A 27,875-nucleotide genomic window follows, 5' to 3' on the forward strand; every position below is an offset into this window, starting at 1 on the left:
ATGAGCTATTATCTTGTAAACAGTCCAGATCCCCACCCCTAAACCATATATATTCTTGTAGGGGACAATAAACCAAATGAAATGAAATTAAAGTGATGTCCCTAGGGGCTCACCCCACCCCCTCTTGTTTGAAAACTTGTAAACGGTCAACATCCCCACCCCTAAACCATATATATTCTTGTATGGGACAATAAAACTAATCAAATGAAATTAAAGGAAGTTCCTGGGGGTCTACCCCACCCCGTTCAATTTGAGAATGTACTATTATCTTGTAAACGGTCCAGATCCCCACCCCTAAACCATATATATTCTTGTAGGGGACAATAAAACAATTGAAATGAAATAAAAGGGAAGTTCCGAGGGAGTCACCCCACCCCCTCTTGTTTGAAGACTTGTAAACGGTCAACATCCCCACCCCTAAACCATATTACTTGTATGGGACAATAAAGCTAATCAAATGAAATTAAAGGGAAGTTCCTGGGGGTTGCCCCCACCCCGTTCATTTTGAGAATGTGCTATTATCTTGTAAATGGTCCAGATCCCCACCCCTAAACCATATTTATTCTTGTAGGGGACAATAAAACAAATGAAATAAAATAAAAGGGAAGTCCCGAGGGGGTCTTCCCACTCCCTCTTGTTTGAAAACTTGTAAACGGTCAACATCCCCACCCCTAAACCACATATATTCTTGTATGGGACAATACAACAAATCAAATGAAATGTAGGTAAAGTCTCTGGGGGGTTACCACTACCCCCTCCTGTTTGAATACTTGTAAATGGTGGAGATCCCCACCCGTAAGCCATATATATTCTTGTATTGGACAAAAAATCAAATCAAATGAACATGGGACCATATAAATGGCGAGTTATGGGAGCTTTGTTTGGGAGACTTCGTAACAGCATCCTGTTACAATTACTTCTTGTTTTTTAAATATTTAGAACAATTTGACATTACAACATACTCATTTAAATGGATGCTTGTAATATATTTTTTTTTTCATATTTAAAACATGACTTTTTGTGAAGGTCGCATGGCTGCGTTTTCGAACATTTTTCTTTTCCGGTGACTGCTGATATAAATTGTGAACGTTTAGTGGATATTTGAATATATTCACCTATTTCGTAAGACGTGTATAGTGTAAAATAATCAAAATTCAAATTGTTTAGTCTCAAAAAATACTTTTAATAATTGCTCAGCTGTTTTTGTTGAATAGGTACAAGTCCTTTAATTTTAACTAATTTACGCAAAGTTTGATTCCTTAAACTCTATTCATGTTGCAAGTTCTATTTTATTATTTCGGTTTTATTCCCTCATCCAAAATTTCAATAAATTCAATTTAAAATCTGTTTCCATTTGCTATATAATATCTAGAATTTATCATATATAGTCGTCATGTCTCGACGGAACGACATAATTCTGATAAAAACCAACAACTATGCTTTCAATCAATAAATATATTAATTTGTTATTTCAGGGTGTATTCTTTTTCATTTTCCACTGTTTGTTAAACACAGATGTAAGTATCAGTTGTTTCTTATTCATTTGTTTCCTATTTTATAAAGCACGCTTTTTAATAACAAATGTTCCATGTTGATCTCGTCATTTCTTGGTAGGCACAAAACCTGTTACTTTAAAAAAAAAAATCAATCCGACAATGTCAACAAAATATGTAATGTTTATATACAAAACACACTGTTAGAACTCATTTGATATGTAATTTGTTTCCATAGGTGAAAAGTGCATTTGAGCGAAGATCCCAGAGAAGAAGCATGACCAAAATATTAAACGAATCACTGAGCCAGGAAAGTAAAAGGAAATCCTCAACACTTAAAACTATTGTAACGAGTAAATCATCGGTAAGTTGACTGCTGTACCCCTATTTTTGACATTTTGACTATTGTGTCTTGTTTGTTTTGTTCAAGCATCGGTGACAATATAATGGAATGTGATACGACTGTCATACAAGTTAGAGGTTTAGCTAGCTATAAAACCAGGTTCAATCCACCATTTTCTACATTCGAAAATGCCTGTACCAAGTCAGAAATATGACAGTTCTTGTCCGTTCGTTTTTGATGCGTTTTGTTATTTGATTTTGCCATGTGATTATGGACTTTCCGAATTGATTTTCCTCTGAGTTCAGTATTTTTGTGATTTTACTTTTTGGTTAAACAGTATAACTTTACCTGTAAAATAAAGAAAGCTAAAAATAAGTGACTGGATGGGTTCTTAATTTCATTGCTTTTTTTTTCGATAAATTTTTCTTTGTTCTTAAAATTATCTGTTCTTTTGTTTGTCCTATGTTTACGTTAATGCAATGGAAGAACAACCATGAATACCCAAATCTTCAAATAGCAAACCATTAATATATATGCGTGTCTTGATGGGGTCTAAAAAATACAGAATAAGGGGTTAATCGTGCAGAATAGATTATGAAATGGGAAATATGTATAGAATAGAAAAAAAGAGGTGATGAAATAAACAATATAGATAATAATGGGAAAAAATAAATAAAAAATAGAGAAAAATATTTAAAGAAATGAATTAGTGAAGGACTCTCATTCGTACCCTAATGTTATTACCAAAGAAAAATCACTCATGATTTTCTGGACGCTAGCTGGGCGTCGTTTTTATGAAATATCTCCAATATCCACCATAATTAATCTCGATCAGTGGCCTTACAAAAAGTGTTAAAACAAAAAGTTCACTTTGACGTGAATTTCGCTGGCTGTACGTCGAATGAACATGCGCAAAAGCGTATAATACATGGATCGATTACGGTCTCTGGATTTAGATATCAAATTTTCTCAAAAATTTCTGTGGTAGAGCTTAAGGAAGTACAAAACACTGCATTTAAATGACATACTAAGTATTACAAATATTTCCGACCTTGTATGGTTTCAGAGGTGTTGCGGCTCAATGAAATCGGTCACTTTCTTAAGTACTTTAGAAGTTACGCGACTTTATAGACATACAAATGTTCTTTTGATATGGGATCTTTACTACAGTGAACTACATTTTTAATTCAATAGCCTTTAATAATAATGTATTCTGATTCCAAAATAATTAGTGTAAACCAACAAAGTTTTTCCAAATAAAATATTTAAACGCGATTTGACGATATTATAAAAACCATCACAAGAGTAAGTCGACAGTAAACTATTAAACTTTGAATCTTCATTTTATTTTTTATTTAAATTAGAAAATCGAGATAGTGAAATATGCTAAAATATAATAAAAGGGGAAAAGAATCTACTAATATTGTGTTGTTTTTTAGTCACCTGGAGAAACACTCCGTATTTGGTGAATAATAAGAAATCAAAATTACAAAAAAAAACAAGCAATGATAATTGTTTTGAACATTATATGAAGGTTATCCACTTATTTATTGTATACAAATGATATTTATTTTACAGATTAATAGTATTTTGACCGAAGAATCATACTTAGACAGAAAGAAATACCAAAAGATGAACAACAATGAAAACGAACGTATCCACAGAGATAATAATATTACAACGCTGTTTGATAAGAACTATCATTTCTGTTTACAAAGATCAATCAGTGATGGCGTACCACGGTGGCAAAATGTCAACAAAGATTTCACATTTTATACAGGCAAGGAGAATATAAATATGTTAAACGGTACAATATCCAAAGAAAACAACTCCGATAATGGACATCAACATGCGTTGAAGCAGGATAAACAATTTTCAACTGACTTTCGTATAGAGGATTTATACAGTAAACCGCTTCGAAAACGAACGGTGTCAGAAGAAAATAAAGAGAACAGCCGTGTAAGATTTGACGATGGTGACGAGAGTAATAACCAGAATAAGGAAAAGACAGACAATTTAAAAGATGCGTTAGTCAATGAATTAAAAGAAAGATTACAGTAGAAAAGGACAGACAATTTGATAGACGTGTTAGTCAATGAGTTGAAAGAAGGAAAGACTGCAGTAGAAAGTAACAGTCAACTTAAAAGAAGCGTTAGTCAATGAATTTAAAGAAAAACTACAGTTAAAAGGATTATTAACATAGCTAAATATTGTACATGTAACAACAATTTCATATCATATAATATATTATATTTTATACAAATTTCCTGGTTAATTGATTTATAATGTTGATCAAGGCACGTACAATCTTTCAAAACGTTATTTAGCTCCGCCTATATTGTCATTATCAGTAAGGGATTTTTTAAGCGGTTTGAATTTAATTGCGAAGCTAGAAATTTTAATGATTTTGATATTTAATTAACATTTTCATAAATCGACTTACATTTCATTATAGCCACGCCTAAATCTTTATCACGGGACAACATTTCTACGTGACTGCTCCTCCCATATTTCCAATCATTTTCTTATGAATGAAGTATGATGTAAGATTCTTTGAAATGTAAAGCCGTTTTCCCCATCGTATGGAGGTGCATTCTAATGTGATCAGTATAGAATGAAAAGATACTATTCCCAATGAGACAATTATCCACCAGATTTAGAGGTACAGGAAAGTTCATGGACGTAAGCATTTATAGGCAACCGTTCGACATGAGAAAAGCCCTACACGTATATCGTTTTGTCGGCTATAAAAGGGTCCGACAAGAAAGATGTCAACCAAATAAAAGTTATTTATGAAAAACAGATATTACAGACATGAACAAACTGCAACCACTGTAAGTTATAAATTCTGAATTTAAACAAGCACACAAAGAATATTGAAGGGTTAAACATGTGTATTAGCGCTCAACACTTCACTAATCTGGAACAGTAGTGTACAATGTAATAGCAAAGTTTTAGAACAAACTGTAAAAATCAGTTGCAATTGGCTAATTCAAAAAGATCGAAACGAGAAAAAAAACAAGCAATAACAAAGAACAATAGACATAAAGCACAGAATTTAGAGTACTCGCAGTTACTGAAAAGTGGTTCAAAACCAAGTCCAACTAACGAATGCATCATGTTCTCTCAGACTATCTATTAGAAAAATGCAAGATCCTAGTACGTTGTTTTAGTATATATATATATGGCAACCAACATGAAAATGAACATTCAGAAATTATCTTTGACAACTCCGTATGCGTATGCATGGACTACATCGTTAAGGACTTGATATTACTGAAGTCCGTTTTCCAAAATTAACATTGAAATAAATTGTTCACATTGTGATAAACAGGGTTTTTGATAGGTCAGTGATACGACAATCATCGAACAAAATAATCAGCAGACAACTACATACCAGAAAATAATTTCAAGAAGTCAAATGTCTATACAAATATGTCAAGTTTTACATGTATAAAGTTAAAAGGGTTTCGGAGCACAAAATCCGAAACTATATATATTTATTAAGATAATATATTATTTTTTACTTTTATTGTGCATAGGGTTAAGCAAAGTTCACATGAATCAAATATAGTGAATTTATACTGCTTCATACGAAAGCCGAGAAGGATCATTCCTAATTCAGAATTCAAAACTCGCAAATAAAGAAAGATAATCCTGTTTTATTGCAGTTGCAATCCAGACACAATAAATATAATTATCTTAATCTGAACAACTGATCTGATAAAATATACCGTAGATTAATAATATAATAGTGCACAGACAAACATTATAACATTTGTCAAAGGATATGTGCCGACATTATGTCAGACAAGTGAAACATTTTTGTTATCACTTTTACTCCGGGAGAGAGATATGTCGAGTGTCACTTCAATCCTTATTCGATTTTTTTCTTCTTCTTTTCATGACTTGAGAATCTTTCATAATATAAGAATAAGAAGATGTGGTATGATTGCCAATGAGACAACTCTCCACAAGAGACTAAAATGACTCAGAAATTAACAACTATAGGTCAACGTACGGCCTTCGTCAATGAGTAAAACCCATATCACATAGTCAGCTATAAAAGACCCCAAAATGACAAAATTCTAATGTAAAACTATTCAGACGAAAAAAAAAATTTGATATACAGCAAAAAAACGACAACCACCAATTTACAGGCTCCTGACTTGGGACATACAGAATGTTCACCATTTATACAACACAAACAATATGTCGTCCACTTTTCGGTGTAGTGAATTAGAATTATTGTCAGGTGTAAAATAAGAGAATAGGCAGGCGAAGAATGGAGATCGTAGCGTTGTTTTTTTTATCCACACAGGGAACACATTGAGAGTTTTATGCTGTAAGAAATTAAGCATTTCGTATTGTGTCCGAAAAGACAAATTTTCCGTCATTGTAGAGGATGCTTACATAGTTTTGACATACTATATGTGAATGTAATATAAAATTTCAACTGTTTTTTTTAAATGATTATTTATTAATTTATTTCTGTTATTTCTTTAACCCGAAACCGCCTTTGAAACTGGTGAAAATGTTTTGCAATGTTCCTGGATATCAATTCTTCCCAGGGTTTTCTGATTTTTTCATTGCTGTCATTGGGAAATCTAGTGTCAAAATATTATCTTCTGAGTAAACACTGAAAACTTGATCTTTCAATGTTGGTTCTGTTTTAGCAAAGACACTATAAGTTAAAAAATTCACAAGAAAACTTTCTGGTAGTAACAATTAAAAAGATTTGCACTTAAAAATAACATTTCCAAATAAAGTTATCATTTCCCTCCTAAAATAGCAATTAAACGACGCACAACAGGCTACAGAAACATTTTGTATAATAAAGATAAAAAGATGAAGCTTTGTGTCAAATTAAGTGAAAATACTCCTATGCGAATATATTCCTGGAGTACCAGCTTTAATTTATGTTTTTATTGGCTGAATACCTCTCTGGAACATACTAATTATCCGCATATGTATCATATGTACATTTTGGTTCAGTGGTGATGATGGCATTTGATGTAGTCCTCTTTTTCATATAATGACATCGGGGTTTTATATGATTTGATATGTGGTATGAAGTTTGCTCATTGTTGAAGTGGTAATAAGCATTGTATTTAACTTTCATAACATTTTGTTGAGGCAAATAAAGTTAGAGCGCGTAGACGACAAATTTAACATTTTTTCCACTTATAAATGGGCTCGAACGGTGAAAGTGATGCCAACCAAATTTTAACTTGATCTCAGTGTGGTGGTAATAAGCATTGTGTATAAGTTTCATAGTATTTGTTTGAGGCAAAATAAAGTTAAATTGCGGAAACTTTCAGTTTGTAAATTTTCCCATGAATACGTACGGACGTACAGACGGACAAGCGTTAAAATTAATGCCCCCTCCGCTGTAGCTGAGATTATTCCGGCGGCACGTCTGTCTGTGTATACCTTCGTAAAGAAATATGCCATTTATAAGAATGGATAAGTTTGAAAAAAGTTTGTGTTGAAAAGGGGTGGAGGCAAACTTCGGAAAGTGACAAGAAAAAAACCTATTTTCTATGTAATGTAATAATCTTAAATTTAGTGATTGTTCTCTTTCATTTTCATTTTTTAGTTTAAAAATTGTCTTAAAATGGGTGGGGGCATAATTTTGTCCCCTTTTTGCCCCTGGCTCCTACAATGTATACGTACACTCTTATTATGACATATTTTTTGTAATAGCAATGAAACGAGTCATTAAGAATAAGTATGAAAATGATAAAATTGAGAATGGAAATGGGGAATGTGCAAAAGAGTCAACAACCTGAGTATAGAGCAGACAATAGCAGAAGGTCACCAACAGGTCTTCAATGTAGCGAGAAATTCCCGCACCCGGAGGCGTCCTTCAGCTGGCCCCTAAACAAATATATACTAGAGACTGTTCTATGACGACTTTTATTTATTGAAGGCACTAATTTATAAAATACAAAATTATTGTATTTATTGGCTCGTAGTAATGTTTAATAGCGTATTTAAATAAAACTTCAAAGAATTAAATTTATTACAATACAAACAATTCTCAGCTCTATTTTAGAACTTAAATTCTATTTCGTAAACTCAAACGAATATAAAATATAAATCAAATAACCACAAACTCTCACATGAGAGACGCCACTTGCAGAGACAAGTGCACATTTATTATTCGTATATGTATAATGAAATCAATGTTTTTGTGTAAATACACCGAACATTCTCAGCTGGTGTTGGTAACCGCATACTAAAGGTCAGCAAATCTGAAAATAAATAATATAACATTATTGTATTATTTATTTGGAAAAGTGCTACTGGTCACTTTAACTGCAATGGCTCAAATGACTTTAAACTACCTGAATTCACTCGTGCATGAAACTTTAAACCCCATACAAACCGACCTTACTATAGATAACTAAACACGTGTTAACTATAAACAGCAACAACAATCTTTCATGTTCGACTTGTGTACAACTTTGATAAATACATATGTAATTTAAACTTGTAGAAACGAAGTTAGTTTAAAATTTGTCAAAGTAAGCTTTAAGAATTCCTTTTTTTTCAATTTGTCTTTTAATTTAGATTTATCATGCATGTCTCTAAACAAAGTATGCGACACGTAAATGTTTATAAGTCTTGGTGTACTCATATAGTCATTTGATACGGTGCATTTATTATTGATGTATTTCAGACTCCATTTATGAAAGAAAATCTATAGAGCAGAGCATTTTGGTTTTTTTGTAGCTCTATTTTAGAACATAAGATTTAAACTTGTTGAAATGAAGTCAGTTTAAAATTTGTCAAAGTAAGCTTTAAGAATTCCTTCTTTTATCTTAGATTTATTATACATGTCTCTATACATAGTATGCGACGCGTAACAGTTTATAACTACATTTAAGTGTTTTGATATATGACTTTGATACTTTTTTTGTGTATCAAGTTATGAACATTTCTTAACCTATAATAATAAGAAAGCATTCAAAAGTTGAAGAAGGGATTATTATTGGATTGCTAATACAAATGGTAAGGCTATTAACTACATATTAAGTATTAATTTCAATGAATTAAAAATAGAAAAAGAAGATCTGTATGTTAGTGGTCTTTACCATGTTTACACATATTACACACTAATATAAGACAATCTTTTAATTATCTTTGGGATGTAACTGTATACACACTATGTACACCAGACCTTTTTGTAAATCATTTTCTATGAGAAGATTTTAATTGATCAACTTTGAAAAAATGTGTGTAATTATTTTCAAAATATTATTCTTGAAAGGTTTTGGTCTGTACCCATTTCAATTTGAAACTTGATTTGACATAAACAAAAACACGTTCTGTAATATAATATTGAGACATTAAAAATTGTTTTAGCTCATGAAAACAGCTTCTTGGATATGCACTCGTTTCATTTATTTAATGTATACAAAATAAGAATTGTTATTATTAAAAGTTTTATAGATGTTAGTGTCACAAATAGAAATGTGTGTATCTTGTGAATGGGTGATGAGTTGGCATGCAACACTCCCCCTCCCGCCCCCCTCACAAACACACAAACTAGACAATACGACGAGTCTGCACGCACTCTGACTAGGGAAGGTTAAAGTCTATATAGGAAAATTAATCTGATATTATTTACGGTATTCTTGTATTCTGTACATGCATATTTAATTCGATAAATAAGTCTTATGTTCTATTGTTTATTTTTAGCTTTGTACTTATTTTTCTATAATCCGTTATTTGTATTTGTCATTGTTTTAGAAAAAAATCTTTTTCAAGTATATTCAAGTAACTTTTGGTTTCTTATATAAACTATTTTATAATTCCGATATGGCATATCGGATCATTGTATTACATGTGCACAGGGCAGTTCAAACTGTGTAAAACTGTATTACGTAATATAGATACAATGACCCTAATACGCTTTCGTAATAAATGGAATTACATAAGTAAAAGCCAAACGTGTCATCTGTTTTAGATTTATTATGCATGTCTCTATAGGTAGTATGCGACGCGTAACAGTACATAACAAGTTGCTTTCTTTAAAAAAAGAAATGCAATCGTAAACCCAAATGCTTGTTTGGTATTAAATATTAGATAATTGTTTACTTAAGATGTATTGTTTTATATAATTATTGTGGTATAAGAATTAAAAACTGACATTGATTGTTTACTTAATGAAATTACAATTCAAAAGACAATGTGGGTTGATATATTTTCGCTAAAGCTGTGATCACACATTCACGATTTTTACTGCCGTCCTTGACAGGACCATTCCCAATTAAAATTTGTCAAAAGTCTGATCAAGATCCTGTGAATCGTGGAAGGAAATTCAAACTTTAATTAATTAATCACGACAACAGTCAGATATTGTTCAGGAAGCGTCGATATTCAACCGTTTCCAAGAGAATTTTTTCACGATAATCCCGTTCTCAATCCGCTTCTAATCCGATTTGTATCTTTCGCAAAGTAAAATTCGACCGAATTGGTCACAACTGCATCCCGATTCTACCGAATGTAATCCGACAGAGATCAGACAGTGACCAGACAGTGAACCGACGCTGACAGAAGTTATCCGTTCGAAAACTGTCGACATACTCGGGATGATCAGGTACTGTCGGAACGGAATTCTATCACGATCCTCTCTATCTCATTGCAAACGTCTTTGTCTGGTTTCAGTCGTATTGTATTCTGTAATTGTCGGGACTCTGAGGTGGGTATCATTGGCGAATTTCGTATTAATAACAGGACTGTTCCGGAACGATTTCGGCAAAGACGGTTTGAAATCGACTAGATCTGGATGCAATCTGGACTCAATCGGCAGAAAAACATCAATGAAAAATTTCTCCAGATCATTCCCGTTCCACAGGACACCGTCCAGAAAACACAGAACAATGTTAGAATTTTTATCCGATACAACAGAATCTGCCACGACATAGTCACGCTTGTCATCCGGCTAGACAAAGTCGGCTGAGTTTCCACGAATGTTACGGGACGCACCTAAATGTCGGGGTGCTTCGCCGAACTATCAAGACCATTCCGACCCGTAGCCTATCTGTTACGAATTTAAACGACTGCGTTCAGACAATGATAGGACATTCCAGATAATTGAGGATAGTAATCCGACTTTTTCACTTTTCGTGTCTTATTGCTGTCTGATCTCAAACGGGAGCAATAATCGGCAATGTGTGATCCCCGCATTAAGGAATCATTGCCCACGACCAAGGAATATTGGTTTCTTCTCTCTCCCGAAAGACAATATGCTGAGTCAACCACTGGATGTTCCATTTTAAGGTGCTGGTTTTTTATAAGAGTTATTTTTTTAGGCTAAAGTTCAATTACAAATGTGAAGAAATGTAATTTATTGATGATTACTTGTGTTCAAGAAATGCAGTACGTGAACCTGTAAATAGCTGGGGTGGTTTTTTTTTTTTTTTATATAATTTGATATGCATGATATGTTCATGGTTATTTGAACAATGGCTTGATATTGATCATTATCGTCCTTCCCTACGCCTATATCACCCTGTTCTGTCGCTCAGTAATTATCGTATCAAGACTTCAAAACGAGGCCAGGCATTATCAGCGACGTCACAGTGTGAGAGGAGAAGTTATCAGCGACGTCACAATGCGAGAGGAGACGTTATCAAGCTTGCTTTCGTCAAGCGTAAAACTGTCTGAGGGAGAGGAAAAAAAGACCATTAATAGAACGATAAACAGATAATCGGGTTTTCTACGTATAGATATCGTAAAATATCAGCCGCTCGACACAATGTGAAACTTTTTAGCTCGTTCGCTACACTCACTCGCCAAAAAGGATCACATTGTGGCTCGCGGCTGATATTTTACGATATCAAAGTGTAGAAAACCCGATAATCTATACTTATTAATATCTTTACACCTGCTCTGCAAGATTTTTGTGATGCTTAGGGTAGTAAGCATTGGCAATTTTAAGTTGTGTGCTTTCTGCTCTTAAAAGTTTTAGATGGCAAAACGCTTTTGTTAAAAACAAAAACTTATTAAAACTTTTAACTCGCTTTGAAGATATTTTCTGAATGTTCCAAGTAAGAAGCATGTTGTTTGGTGGTTGTCTTTTTTTTGGTGCAGTTCATATTTGCTTTTTGTTTCTGGTTTGAAGTTAGCAGTTACATGTATAGTATACATGTAACTGCTAACTTTGACTACACTGTGTGTAACACTTCATGGAGAGATGTCTAATTGTTTTTCCTGCCATATTTAAAAAGATATTCCCTCTGACATTTGACTTATTCATTAGAATAATCTATATAATAATACCTGTATATACTGAAATTGAATTGAAGTTGCCTTGTTAATTTTTCTATATTGATCCATCTTTTCCCCTCTTGCTGGATAGTTTTATACTGTTCATTTGGGGGTACTGTGTAGCCTACACTGATCAGTGAGATGGCTCAAAATCCCCTTGCACTATTTTACATTGTCGTACTTAATATATATTAAAACCGAAAATTCATCATCTGATCGTCTTCAAGAAATAATAATTATTTATTTTTAGTTTTACGAACATTTTGAAGAGCCTTTAAAATTACAATAAGAACATATAGTTAGATAATCTGTTCCCTGACCATATATGATAGAAATTATTATTGGTTATCTCTGTCTACATCTATCATCACTCGGTGTCTATAAAAAAACATTTGATATCTTAACGTCGATCCTGTTAAGTCTGCTAAAATTGCATGCATGATTAATTTTAAGGTTATCAATCGTTATTAAAGCGGCACATTTAATTTGTTATGTCATTGCTTGTTTACATGAAATCTTATCTCATGAATTAACACAGCTGGTAACCAGGTTTCAACGTTTGACTCTAATTAAAATAATTATTACGGATATATGTAAGGTAAATAGAATCATATTCAAAACAGTGTAGCTGTGGCCATTGATTGACGACCTCAAATTATCCCATTGACTGGGGCAGATTATGTGAACGTTTGTCAGTAACAACCGCTGCTCACTATGTACTTGTTAAAGGCACTTAAACTGTGGGGTCACAAAAGGTTCTCAACACCTAAATAAAGACATTAGAAAAACTAATCAGGAATAACACGATGTTTTGATTTATATCAATAATATAAATCAAAACATAAAGTTATTCCTGATTAATTTTCCGAATTATTTTAATATTAAAGGCGTTAAGAACCTGTGGTGACCCCACAGTTTAAATTCTATAATAAGTAGGTAGTGAGCAGTTGTCGCTACAGACACACTTTCACCTAATCTGCCCCAATCAGTGGGATAATTTAAGGTTGTCAATCAATGGCCACAGCTACACTGTTTTGAATATGATTCTATTAGCAGCTTGCAATTGCGTGCAAGGAAGTATTCAAATGCTCATTAACATAGCTTGTGTCATGATAAATTTTGCATCTCTATAGCAACTCATGATGCTAATGCTTATCCAACAGGTCAATTGATAAGCTATTGCGCATGTATATGAAAGGTGGCAATAGAAAGGATAGATGTATTCCGAATAACATCCGGTGTTCCGAAAGACTACATATATCGTTCAATATATACTGCGTAAACCCCTGAGGGTTATTGTAATTACATTTAAGTGTTTTGATATATGACTTTGATACGGTGTATTTGTTATGGATATATTTATGAAATAAAATCTATATAGCAGAGAATTTTTTTTTGTGTATCAATTTAAAATGTAGATTCAAATATTTTTCACTTCAAACGATAAAATAAAACTTCTTCAAAACTTGTATATAATGTATAGTTCGGGCGCACTACGTTTGCGCGCATTTGGGGATTAAAATATTTTATGTTTACGCGCAGCTTTTGATTACATTTGCGCGCAATCATTTTACAGGTAAACTCAGGTAAAAATATAAATAAAAACTAAATTAATTATAAGTGACTATATTTTTTTTATTTTCATAATAAATATGACTATCAATTATCAATTTTGAAAATAATTCTTAATTCAAATTATATATTTTCATATTAAATTCTAAAACAAATTATAAAGTGATCATTATAAACTCGTATAGCTAAGAACTTATACATGTTAATAATTGAACAAGTTATAATTAAATAAGTATTATTACCTGTATTTTACCTGGGTTTACCTGCCAAAAAAATGCGCGCAATTGTAATCAAAAGCTGCGCGCAAACGTAATGATTTTGCGCGCAAATGTAATGGTAATGCACGCAAACGTAATGCACCGTATAGTTCGACGTCCGCAAAACAGAAGCCATACGTATTTTATTGAATCTCGATATTTATCATGTTTATAATTTTTCTTCTAACAATGACGTTCTACCTCCATAAGCCTGGAAATGTCATGCCGGGTCATAATTTTAATATATAATTATAGGTACCATGCATATATCAGTTAATATTATATAAAAATGGGTACATTGTTTTAGACAAACATAAATTGATGATAGCACACCCCTACCAAAAAAAAATCGAAGTTAACCCCTCCAACCAGATTAAAATTGATAATTCCAAGATTAGAGTTGGAAATTGCAAGATTAAAGTTGATAATTCCAAGATTAAAGTCGACAATTTGAAAAAATAAATAAAAAAGGATGACCCTAATACGCTTTCGTAATAAATGGAATTACATAAGTAAAAGCCAAAAGTATCATCTTTCGTCAATCATAGACCGTAACTCCCAAATAACATAAAGAAACATCGTCAAAAACTTAAAACGAATTTTGTTGATATAACAACATAAAATTATCAGAATTTGATAAACGATACACAAAATCTGTCTTTTGTATATACATATTTTAATAACTAGATTCTTCCGTTGTAAAACTAGGTTATTATAAGAGATTTGTTGTTGTTTGTTTAACGGACCCTTTGCCTTGTTTCAATGGGTGTGTGTTCTTAACAAACTTTCTAAAATAGCTTTCAGTATTATTTTAAAGTGTAAAGAGCGAATTTGTTAGCTTTCGTAAGCGCGGGAATCATGATCGAATAATGTAGGATTTTTGAGTTTCGAATTTTGAATTTTGAATTTTGAATTTTGAATTTAGAATTCTGAGTTTTGAAATTTGAATGATCCTTCTCGGCTTTCGTAGCTACAAGCTGTGCTTATTTCCTAAATATAGTCACATAGCTATATTTTGTGTAATGTCAATTTCATCATGGAACATTTTTCCCACAATCAGAGATCCATTAACACATGATTAAGGGATGAAAATAAGTTTAACATTTGTGTTACGATTTAAAAAGTATGTATCATTGTTTTAAATTTGAGTTGTACTATAAAAACAATATTAGGTCAAAATATAATTTGTGAACTCGGCGCAAAACTGGGGACGGACTCGGTAGAACCTCGTCCTTCTCCAGTTTCTCAGCCTCATACAAAAAAGTTTATATTTTCTGTTATTAAATGATATGAGGAAATAAGCCCTAATATGGATAAATCAGCATGTGCAATACTAAAAACGTTTCACTGTCGATATAAATCAAGATTTAATATTGCTCTACGAACAGGGCCAATACGGAAAAAAACAGGGCCAATACAGAAAAAAGCGGGGAAAAAAGCCGTATAGGGCTAATACAGGACGTTCACTTCCGGTTTTCAATTTTATTACGCCATTACTTAACTCTGGAAGTATCGTTATGCATAAAACATTTGTATAATATTTTTTAAATTAAACAGGTTAAATGATGTGCAATGTTTTGTAATGTCTTAAAGTTTTGAAACGGAAACAACGAGGGCCAATACGGAAAAAAGCGGGTAAAAAGCTGTATTGGCCCATGGGCTAATACGGGACGTTCACTTCCGGTTTTAATTCTCTTATAATCATTTAATAAAAGTGTTATGAACTGGCTGTTTCTGTATTGGCACTGGTATAGATTCTCGGTCAGCTGTATTGGCCCTCGATCCTACGGGTCTCGAGGCCAATACAGCAAACCTTGAATCTATACCAGTGCCAATACAGAAACAGCCAGTAAATAACACTATAATATTTACTTAATATTGTATAGTTAACTCTCTAGCGGGCCGTAAATAACACGTGTGTTAATTTTATATTCATGTTTTTTTTAATGTGTCATAAGTACTACTTTTGGGGCTTAAATTTTGTTGGAAGTTTACATCTATAGATATGGTTTAATGGTTCTTTAACGAAGCGTACGTGCAGTGTATGAAAAAGATAATCGTAAATTGATTTTCAAAATAAATCATATACATATTTGTCCTGCAATCAGCCCACTATTGTACAAATTACAGGTATACAAATAAATTCTTACTTTATTTGTACATGTACAAATAAAGTCTCCTGTTACCCCGTTTATATGTTGAGCACAGGGTCATGTGGATTTTTTTGTGTCAACCAGGTCATTTTTGGGGCCCTCTTCGCGTTCCGCGTTTAAACTATGCCAATCTCTTTGAAAATTTATAGATTTACATATTGACAACGAAAGTTTAAAGTGTTCAGTGTAAATTTCCGGATAAAAACAATACATGTACATTGTCGAAAGATATGAAATTTATTTGTACTCGCTACGAAGCAGGAGAAAAGCTCGGCAGAGCGACGCTTCTCGTCTTGCTTCTAAAGTTATACAAATAAATTTTATATTTTCTGACAATGTACATATATTGTATATATTGGCTACACTGCAATCTCGCGTTATTCCTTAAGAATGAACTTCATTTCACAATAAAATTTATCACGCATGATGACACGAGGTCCCGCTATAAAGTGCACAGGTAAGGGAGCTACCATTTGATTTTTATGGGGGGCTAGGATGAAAAATTTGGTCCTGCCTTTTTTTTTAGCTGTAATCTCTGTCCTGCCTTTTTGTTTTTCACTCTGTTTGGTCCTGCCTTTTTTTTTTAGTTTATCCTGACTTTTTTTTACCTAAATTGTCGTCCTGGCTTTTTTTTTTTTTGCAAGTGTCTCATCCTGCCTTTTTTTTTTTTAACTCAAAACTCCTGTCCTGCCTATTGTTTTCAAATTTCATCCTAGCCCCCCATAAAAATCAAATGGTAGCTTCCTAAATGACAAAAAAAACTTGATTAAAATCGTGTTGACTATTGAAGTTTGTATTTTATCGCGGATGTGGTCGAGTGGTTGAGAGCGCTGGACATGATAAAAAGCAATTGTATTAGTGCTATAGTGTATCAAAGGTAGGAGGACGTTGAGGTACAACAATTTGTAGGCATCACAAATTCTGACACTGTTTGGTGTAAATTTCAGAATTACAATGTTTATGTATGTTTATGTACACAACAAGTATTTTCCATTCCTCAACAATTCAATTTACTTTTAAAATTGTACCGATTAGACATGCGGTTTTCAAATACCGATGGCGATCAATTATATACAGAGATTGTGTGGTTATCAGTGTCGGGATGGGGGGGGGTCTGACTGCTTAAAAGGGGGCCCGCTCTGGTCATGCTTCAGTGATTACCTTTATAACCAACATTTTTTTCCTAAAAATGGGGTGCCCGGGAACCCTGGGCACCCTCTAAATCAGTCTCTGGATGTTATAATGGAAAATACAATATGTTGTAAAATTGATAAACGGATAGTATATTTGTTTAAATGCTTGATTCTTACTTTAAAATATAGATAAATGCTACCGTTTCAGTTAGATTTGCTTAATCAGAATAAATAAATAATATTTTGCATTTTTATGATGGCTACATAGAAGAGAATTGTTACGGTTAAGAAATAAATCATCTAGTATACAGTTGGAAAAAAGTATTGCAACACCAAATTGAAATTGAAATTAAAAAAACACTTTTCATTTTTTTGGGATATAATTTGGTAAAATAGAACTAGTTAAACATTATTTAAGTATCACCTGAGTTTAATCAATAAATATCGACTCGATATTTTTTTATCTGCACATGCAGCTACTGTACCCGTAAACAGCAAAACAGTTGTTTTTATCCTCTTTGTTTTCAACCCTTTAAATAACCAAATTTTTAAAGTTATGTGATTGACACCTTATAATGGGTCCTTGACAACTCTTAACTGCAGCCAGATGGCAGATTATCAGCACAAGGGAAGCAGGAATGTCGATGTAAAAACTGCACGTATTGTTGGTCATCACCATTTCACTATAAGTCGTTTTGAGAATAAATCAGGCAATAAACGCTGTTAAAGACATTTCAAGATAATGAAGACCCCCTATACCATTTGCTAAGGAAAATCAAGCATAATGAAGGTTGGTCAGAAGGAAACCCATTGCATACAGGACAATCCTAAAAAGAGAGTGGTGGCCATACAGGAGCTTTTTAACAAGAACTGTTCGAGATCGACTCATGGCTACTGGTGTTCGTGCGATATGACCATTACGGAGACCTTTGCTAACGAACAGACACACAGTTTTCCGTATCCAATGTAGTGCATAGCTCGCCAAAGTTGGAAATTAGCATCGTGGAGGAAGATTCAATGTTCAAATGGAATTCGGTTATCTTCCATGGCACGATCGTAGCCCGGATTTCAACCATATCGAGCATATTTGGGACACTATTGGGCGGAAAGTGCGCGAAAGGACACCCCAGTTCAAACACATCATGAAATAAACAATGCCCACACCAGAAATGGTTGCTGCTACCTTAGCAACAAATTAGTCGATTTATGGCAGGATTCAGAAGACGTTTAGATGCGGTTATCCGTTTGAATGGAGGCTGCGCACAAAGTACTAATTCTTTGGCGTATAACGATCAACCATGATATGAACAGTCATCTAAGGATTAATTTTGAAATGTCTGACATTGTAAAGTTCGACTACAGTAAAAGTTGTAAAATCCATTTTTTGGTACAAAAAACACTCCATTTTGGTATTGAAATTGTGGTTAAATAAATTATTTTTTTTCAAACATTTTTTGTTCGTTTCAATGCCAATGTTATCATAAACTATGTTTCAATAATATTGTACACATATTTTATTATATTTCATCCAAAAAAAGAGGCTCATTTTTCAAATTTTAAAAAATCAAGGTGTTGCAATACTTTTTTCCATGTGTATATATTAGTCTGGTTAAATTTGCAGTTGATCTATAGTTTAGAGTCTTCAAAAATATATATAAAAGCATCTTTATATGGGTAACTTTTGTTTGAAGTAGAAGTTGAACGGTTCGTTTAATATTGTATCTGCCTTTCAATTGTTGTCTGTCTAGTAGTAGCCATTTGTCTCAACTCGGCCGATTCGGTACCAGCGGATTTTACCGAAGATTGCCGAAGTAGTATTAGCACGGAATGCTGAAGGTCGACATTTCCGTTTCCTGGATTAACATAGCAAACAAATTCATTTGGAATTTGTCGCTTTTCTTCCAAACTTTTGGACGTCTGATTATGAAATAAATATCTTCGTGTAGTCAATCTTTGTGAGTTATCACTTTAAAAACAATCGATTCGTATATCTCATGAGATGAACAAAGAGATGTGGTATGATTGCTATTGAAATATCCATTCACACCAGACCAAAACGTCATGTATATTAGCAAATAAAACTATATATATATATGTAGGTCTCTCTACGGTCATACACAGTGAGCAAAATGTATGCTGAATGGTCAATGAAGACTCTTAGATGATAAAATATATAAAAAAATATGAAATTATATGTTCAAGTTTAGACCATATTTCAATGATTCCCTATTGTCTTTATACATGGCGATTACCAATAACGGAGATGAAATATCGTCTGTTCTATTGTTCAGTCTTTATACTAGTAAAAATCACGTCCTTTAATGATTCGTATGCGAAAAGCACGAATAAACAATTGGCTATGGATTTTTTTATTGTTTGCATCAATATGTCAAAAGAGTCATGTACATATCAGTTTAGAACAAAGCACCGAAGAACAAAAAACAAATGAATAAACGATGAGAAACTGTGAATGCATAGATTCGTGTAAAGATTTTCTGTGTACCTAACTCATCGTTTACCCTTCTCTCTTGGTGGTCCGGTTTTCTAACTTGCTTTTTAATCATAAAGAATGTAATAGTTCATTCTTTAATTCAAACTTATCCTTTTCATTTAACTTTTTATAAATTTTAATCTTGCTCTTCAATAATGTTAATCCATTTACTTATGTTTCTTTTTAACGAACTTGACTGGCTATAAAGACCTCGCACTTTCTTTTTTTATAAATACAGGGGAATATCTATTGAGAAAATCATGACCTTGTAAAAGGTTGTTCAATTGACCGCTTCGTTGCATATAACATATTTTCATGTAGACCAGGTTGTGACATGTAGCAATAACAATTTGGTAAAACTGGACATACATGTATTCTTCAAACATCTTTTTCCAGGTTGGTCAAAAACAATGTCAGCTTAATAGATATTCGTCCCTGAATCTTTTGATTTAAGACTATAATGGTCAAATTAATAGAAACCTTGATACTGTTTATATTCTGTATATATTATATAATTGTGTATTTTATTGTATGGGACACATCGGCCTATGCAGCGTTAATAAAACTATAAAAAACTTTTATCTTGTAATAAGATCTTTTTGGTGCCGTGACCAGGACGAATTCTGAAAAATACTAAGGTACGTGTGATATATTTTTTGATAATCTTAATTATTATATTCTACAAAATGGCTGAACAAGAATTTAATGTAGGGTTAGTTTTTCAAAATTTAGCAAGTTCAAAGTCTTACTTAAAAATTAACTGCAAACGGTGTCAATTCGATATTTGAAGGCTTTAACGGTTCAAACTCAGAAAAATATTCTCAATGGATTCCATCTATAGAAAAATATGCAATGATTACACATTTAAATCCGAATGATTGTAAAATGATATGTTATCAAACATCTGTAAGGCCAGAAGGTGACTTCATTGCTAGGTGGTTTAGAGAAACTGATCAGGGGAATAATAATTGGGATAATCTAAAAACTCAATTGAATTTTCGTTATGGGCATATTCCTGATGCATCATATGTATTTGAACTTTTGAATAAGGTTAATAAAAAAATTGGTGAAAATGTTCCAATATTTGAAGAACGAATTTCAACATTAGCAACACATGGTTTTAGAGGGCAAGATATCAATCAACCAATAATTCAACTTCAATCAACCAATAATTCAATTTCAATTAGTTAACTTTTTATTAACGGGTTGTATCAGGATTATTTGAGTATTAAAATAATGCGTGACAATCCACAAACTTTGGCTCAAGCAGTAAACTCAGAAATGTCAATATTTGAAGGAAGAAACTAATTATTTAGGTTTTAAAATCAATATCGACGGTGTAAAACCGGACGATGCCAAAGTTGAAGCAATAAAAACATTACCAAACCCTGTTCCTGTTAAGGAAGTAAAAAGTTTTATAGGAGCGTGTTCATACTATAGACGATTTATTCCTAATTTTTCAAAGATTTCTATACGTTTAGTTGCTCTAACCAAAAAAATATGCTAAATTTCAATGGGATGAGGAATGTCATGATTTTTTTAAATATAGTTTAGCTGTGACTCCTTTATTAGCATACCCAGACCTGAAAAAACCTTAAGTTTAATATACTGACGCGTCTAATGATACCATAGGTGCATGTCTTACGCAACCTTGCGAGGAAGAAGAAACTCATTTATCATGTTTAAGAAAAGAAAAACCTATTTACTTTTTATCTCATAAATTGTCAGATACACAGTCTAGGTGGTCTACTATTGAAAAAGGAGCATTTAGCATTCATTATGCATTACAGAAACTAGATCATTATCTTCATGGAGCTGAATTTATTATCAGAACTGACCACAAGGGTCCGTGTATATCTGAGTCCAATCGTTTTTCGTTTTGAAATATCAAAAACAAAACACAAAAAACGAAAGTGTTTTCATTTTTCGTTTTTGATTTCATAAAAACCAAAATGAAAAACAAAAGTGTTTTCGTTTTTCGTTTTTGATTTCACAAAACAAAAAACGAAAAACAAAAGTATTTTCATTTTTCAATTTTGATTTCTCAAAAACTAAAATCGAAAAATGAAAGTGTTTTCATTTTTCATTTTTGATTTCACAAAAACAAAAAACGAAAAACGAAAGTGTATTCAATTTATCTTTCCCCACACTGTTTAATTATCATTCAAAAAATGACAATGTTGTCATTTGTCATTCATTTAAAGGTCGTTAAAGTAGCACAGCGGTTGTCAGATCAATATTATTTTAATCGAAGAAAATGTCGACGGATGCAAAAGTCTTTATCAATCTAAACAATAAGGGTGCGTGATCGTTTACTTTTAAGTTTGGAGCGGTTAATCTAAGATGATAATACAGAAGTGTAGCTAGCCTCTTTTACAAATTAAGCAAACTATATATTGTTGGCGAGGGAAAGGCTCAAGGACCCCAGAAGAACTGGAAAAAATGATACAAAATCTTTCAGACCCTTTCTTAATCTAAAGGCCAAGTTTTGTTTTATCTATTCTATTATATTCTGGTCTCGGAGCAAAATATATAGATACAGTGTTAGACTTTTAGTATTTACATGTATGAAGAATATCAAAAGACATATCGTCGCTGGGCTTCTAAAATGTTGTAAATTACAATTTTTTCAAGAAAAAAATATCTCACAAACAGGCTTTAAACATTTTGGCAAAATGCATGCGTCCAAAATGTCGTATGTAAACTTGAACATTTTTGTAAATGGCAGTGAAATAAAAACTTTGACATTTCTGGATTATCCAAGAACTTAAATTATTTTCACAGAAATAAAGAAAATGTACAATTATTTTTTTCCCAAAGCCATTCTACAACGATTTTCAAGTTTTCATACAACATTTTGGAAGCAAACTTTACAAACAACTGACATTGGCAATTTGTAACATGTCTTATTTCACACATTTTGATTGGTCTAACTGTATGCTATTTTGTAATACCAAAGATTTCCTCTCGCCCAGACCATTGGTGTCAAAAAGTATTTTTAGCCAAAAAAGTCATATACGACATTTTAGAAGCCCAGCGACGATATGTAGGATGTAGAAAAAAATAATGTAATCCACAAAGTCAAGTGTGTGGCTATTGTTAGTTTAAACATATTTATTAATAGTGGATTGGAAATTTTCTCCCCGGAACGGGGATCGAACCAGGAACTTATGTTTTTGTAGTCCGATGCACTAACCTATGTTACTTTTGTATAATGAGGATCAATGGTCTAGTTCCTCGTTGAAGACCCTCCAGCTCCTTTCAAGATGAAGAACAGGAATAAAAGCCCTGTTCATTAATAATTTGTATTTTTTCTATATATTGTGTGCGATTTCGTCCCGTGTACATTTACTCCACATCTCTTTATTTTCTATTTAGCACCTGGACACGGCTCAATGCTAGTTTAGCCCTCCAATGTTAAAGGTCATATATTATTTTTTTTAATTATTTGATGCCGTGGGATTGGGATTTTTAGCTTTAATGTAAACCATGTCCGGTTTTTAACTTGTATTTACAGCAAAGATAGCCAGTTTTGTGTTCTGTAACAGTTTAATTTTCCATGTCCGGTAGCATCATAACTTCTCAAAACATCTTCCGAACAATATCTGGACATCGGTGTCGTGGGCATGTACAATTGCCAAACCACACATGAACGTTCTTTAGTCTTCGTAGATCTGTTCCAACTTGAAGTCTTTTTGAGTCTACGACAAGCAGAACATGATATTTTATACCATTGAATATTGAAGCCATAGTCATGAAGATCGATTACTTGATTGGTGTTCCGTTAACGTAGCCGCAGAACAAAAACGCGAGAGCTACTTTTGAATATTTCTACAATTTTAAGTAGTTTTCCACTCACAAACACAATAATATTTTCAACATTTATTAAAATATTTATTTTTTTGCACTTTTTTATTTTTATGTTGTTTTGAAATATCAATTTGACTTGAATTTTGTTTCCCGCTAACATGTTTAACCCCGCCACATTCAAAATGTATGTGCCTGTCCCAAATCAGGAGCCTGTAGTTCAGTGGTTGTCGTTTGTTTATGTGTTACATTTTTGTTTTTCGTTCAATTTTTGTGCATAAATTAGGCCGTTAGTTTTCTTGTTTGAATTGTTTTACATTGTCATTTCGGGGCCTTTTATAACTGACTATGCGGTATTGGCTTTGCTCATTGTTGAAGGCCGTACGATGACCTATAGTTTATAATTTCTGTGTTATTTTGTCTCTTGTGGAGAGTTGTCTCATTGACAATCATACCACGTCTTTCTTTTTTATATTTATATGGGTATATCAAATAAACATGTACAATGTATATACCAAGCTAAGTCAGTTTATATCTTGTGTTTCGTCTGACTATACAAAAGGCGATGAGAGCTACTTTGATAGATCAGGTTGACTGATAAGCTGTCTATATAAAGTAATGGGACAATGCATGGCATGAAGACATCACCAAATCACCGTATGCAATACTCAAAAAGACATCCAGAGCTTACCATATAGTCATCAACTCAACAGGCCGTGAGCTTTGGTTGGCTCTTAACTCAAATCCAAGAGCACAGCAAAATGTCAAAATATTCTATTCAAACTGGGTGACCTGGGAGAAAAACATTGAAATTTTCCAAAGAAATACACACACCCCACAACTTTTAATAAGAAGATTTGGTATTAATGCAAATGAGTCAACTATCCCACAAAGTTCAAATGAAGTGGATGTAAACAATTATATATAGGCAACCATATAATCTTCAACAATGAGAAAAAACATACGGTATTGTTGGCTACAATAGTCCATGAATTGAAAAATATGAAACAGTTCAATTGAGAAAAATAACGGCCTATTTTAAAACAACATGATTTACGAAAAACACATATAAAAGACATCAACAAACAACAACCACTGAACTACATGCTCCTGAGTTGGAGCAGGCACATGCAATATATTGCAGCGTTTAACATGCTTGTAAACAGCTAGGGCAGTTTTGTTACAGCACAGCATAAGAACAAACTATATAAATCAGTGGAAAAGGGCTTAACGCATGAGATCGATACACAACAGAAGAAAAAAAAAAGGTTTATCAAAACACATACCGAATGTGGCAGGATATTTTTACCTCGTTTTCAAACAATCAAAGTACTGAAGTACTGAACATCGAATGACTGCAAGTTCTTTTGGATTGTCACAAGCACTTGTCTCAGAAGAAAAATCACATCTCTATATATGACCCTCAATTCCACGGTCCACTAGACATGGGAAATGAAAGTGCGAGTGGGGATGTACTATGGACACATTCTTATTCAAAGATTGTTGAACGAACGCGTTCAATCTTAGGATTTTATTCTTGTCAATTTTTCCGAGCAGAGCGAGTCGAAAACAATTAAATAGACGTCTTTCAAGCCAAAGTTAATATTTTTGCTATACACACATTATATTTTTTATTAAACTTGATAATCAATTATTAATCAAAAATACAGTCCTAGATAATAAAAAATCATGAAATATTTGGTCTAGTAATAAAAAAAATCACACAAAAAAACAGTAGTTTGTTGATGTCGTTCTCGCTCTCTTTTTTTAGCTCACCTGGCCCGTCGTCGTAATTTTTACAAAAATCTTCTCCCCTGAAACTACTGAGCCAAATTCAACCAAGCTTGGCCACCATCATCCCTGGGTATCTAGTATAAAAAATGTGTCCGGTGACCTGGCCAACTAATCAAGATGGTCGCCATGGCTAAAAATAGAACATAGGAGTAAAATGTAGATTTTGGCTTATATCTCAGAAACCAAAGCATTAAGAGCAAATCTGACATGGGTAAAATTGTTTATTAGGTCATTATCTATCTGCCCTGAAATTTTCAGATGAATCAGACAACCTGTTGTTAGGTTGCTGTCCCTGAATTGGTAATTTTAAGAAAATTTTGCAGCTTTTGGTTATTATCTTGAATTTTATTTTAGATAGAGATAAACTGTAAACAACAATAATGTACAGCAAAGTAAGACCTACAAATAAGTCAACATGACCAAAATGGTCAATTGATCCCTTAAGGAGTTAAGGAGCCCTTTATAGTCAATTTTTAACAATTGTCATAAATTTGTACATTTTTACAAAATATTTTCCACTAAAACTACTAGGCTAAGTTCATTATAGAAAGAGATAATTGTAAGCATCACAAATGTTTAGTAAAGTAAGATCTACGACCACATCACCATCACCAAAACACGAAGGTGAGCGACACAGGCTCTTTAGAGCCTCTAGTTGTATATATAGTTTAGACCGTTTGAATGGTTTTACACTAGTCATTTTGGGGGATCCGTATAACTTGCTATTCGGTGTGAGCCAAGGATTCGTGTTGAAGAGGGTACTTTAACCTATTATATTTTTCTGCTACACACTTGGATGGAGAGTTGTCTCATTGGCACTCATACCACATCTTCTTATATCTATATATTCTTTCGATATGTTTAATTGGGGTCTGGAGCTGGCATGTCACTTACTGCTAGTAGTTCTTTGTTAATTCATGAATCATATTCAGTTTGTGTAGTTTCTTTTGTTTACTATTTTGTCATCGGACTCGGATTTCTTTTAAACTGAGTTTTTCTGTGCATATTATTGTGTGTTTGTTTGTTCTACATAAGCTATATATAGTTGTATAGCGGGAGGGTTTTGATCTCACAAATTATGTTTTGCCCCGCCGTATTTTTGCGCCTGTCCCAAGTCAGGAGACTCTGATCTTTGTTAGTTTTTTTTATGTTTTTTTCTTTTTATCTAAGTTAAGTGTGACGTCCATTTTCACATACATAACTAGTATATATTTTTATTTAGAGACCAGATGAAGCCCGACTCATTGGTGGCCTTCGGCTGTGCTCTTTGGTTAGGCTGTTGTCTCTTTGACACATTTTTTATTTCCATTCTCAATTTTATTGATTGCTCAATTAATTGATTGATTGATTGATAATTTTACTACAAGCAAAAGTCATGATCATTTGAGAATCCTTTATTTGTATTGTAGTGTTAATTTCACCAATGAAACGCTGCATTAATTTTTGTCTTAATGTTAAATTTCTTTGTAAACTCTAAAATTACCGTCTGATTATAATAAGACACGCAAGAATAAAAAAAAATGTTGGCCTTCAATGTCTCAACCTTTTTTAATGTTCAGTTAGATTTCGATTTTGATATTGTTTTTGCAAGTTTCCATAATAGATTTCCGGTAATTGTTCTGCATAAAACCCTATGGGAAAGCAGATTGACTTAATTTTCCAAACGTTTATTGGAACCCAATGATTTGGTAAGTTGTTGCAACCTGTAATGTTAAAGAAGTAACAGCCGATTGCATTGATTGTGTAGGCAAAGGTAGCATATCCTTGGTTAGCTTGCTTGTATTATTAGGTGGTGCTGGTAACCAAATACTAAAGGTCAGCAAATCTGAAAAAAAAATAATATAATATTATTGTATTATTTATTTGGAAAAGTGGTACTGGTCACTTTAACTGCAATGGCTCAAATGACTTTAAACTACCTAAATTCACTCGTGCATGGAACTTTAAACCCCATACAAACCGACCTTACTATAAATAACTAAACACGTGTTAACTATAAACAGCAACAACATTCTTTCAAGATTTTGTTTGCATGTATTTGTTCAAGATATTTCCATTTTGAATTTTGAGCGGAGTTCAATATTTTTATGAGTTTACGTTTTCATACGTTTGAATTAATATAGTTAAAGCGGACGCATTATTTACAGTGAATTCTTATAAGAAAATGAACAAATTGGGAAATCACTTGCCTACGTTAAATATTTTCTTTCTCTCTTTATGATTATATATTATGTACATGATCTATTCCAGATTGTTTGGAAAACTTTAATAAATAAAATGTTTACATTGACTTTTTATTTTTGTAGAGACTCAAACAACGATTAAAACCAGCACCTAACTGGGGACCAGCACATATGGAAAACACAGTGTATGATAAATCTTGGCAAACACAGGACAACTTTTCTCCCCATTATACCACACATCCAACTGAAAATCAAACTATGTTGTAAAATATTTGTTTATGCATATAACATGTATTTTATTGATTTTGTTAGCAGTAGCGCTTTTATTAAATTGATGTTTGGGGAAATCATAGTGTTTTGTTCCAAGA

General features: G+C 32.8%; 1 protein-coding gene and 1 long non-coding RNA gene across 2 annotated transcripts in view; both read left to right on the plus strand.

The window, feature by feature from the left end:
• Positions 1-4,099, plus strand: part of LOC139485723 (latrophilin-like protein LAT-2) — a 48,758-nt gene extending 44,659 nt beyond the window's left edge. Inside the window, exons 32-34 of the mRNA XM_071270372.1 lie at positions 1,476-1,517; positions 1,732-1,857; positions 3,415-4,099. Of these exons, the coding sequence (XP_071126473.1) occupies positions 1,476-1,517; positions 1,732-1,857; positions 3,415-3,897 (651 nt within the window). The 3' untranslated portion in view covers positions 3,898-4,099. The remainder of the gene's footprint in view (positions 1-1,475; positions 1,518-1,731; positions 1,858-3,414) is intronic.
• Positions 4,100-8,609: 4,510 nt separating this feature from the next.
• On the plus strand, positions 8,610-27,854 carry LOC139487027 (uncharacterized). The gene is made up of 2 exons (XR_011655718.1): positions 8,610-8,853; positions 27,631-27,854. It is a non-coding gene; the product is annotated as an uncharacterized lncRNA (long non-coding RNA).
• The last annotated feature ends 21 nt before the right edge of the window (positions 27,855-27,875 follow it).

This window comes from Mytilus edulis, chromosome 8, assembly GCF_963676685.1.
Source record: "Mytilus edulis chromosome 8, xbMytEdul2.2, whole genome shotgun sequence".
Taxonomy (NCBI): domain Eukaryota; kingdom Metazoa; phylum Mollusca; class Bivalvia; order Mytilida; family Mytilidae; genus Mytilus; species Mytilus edulis.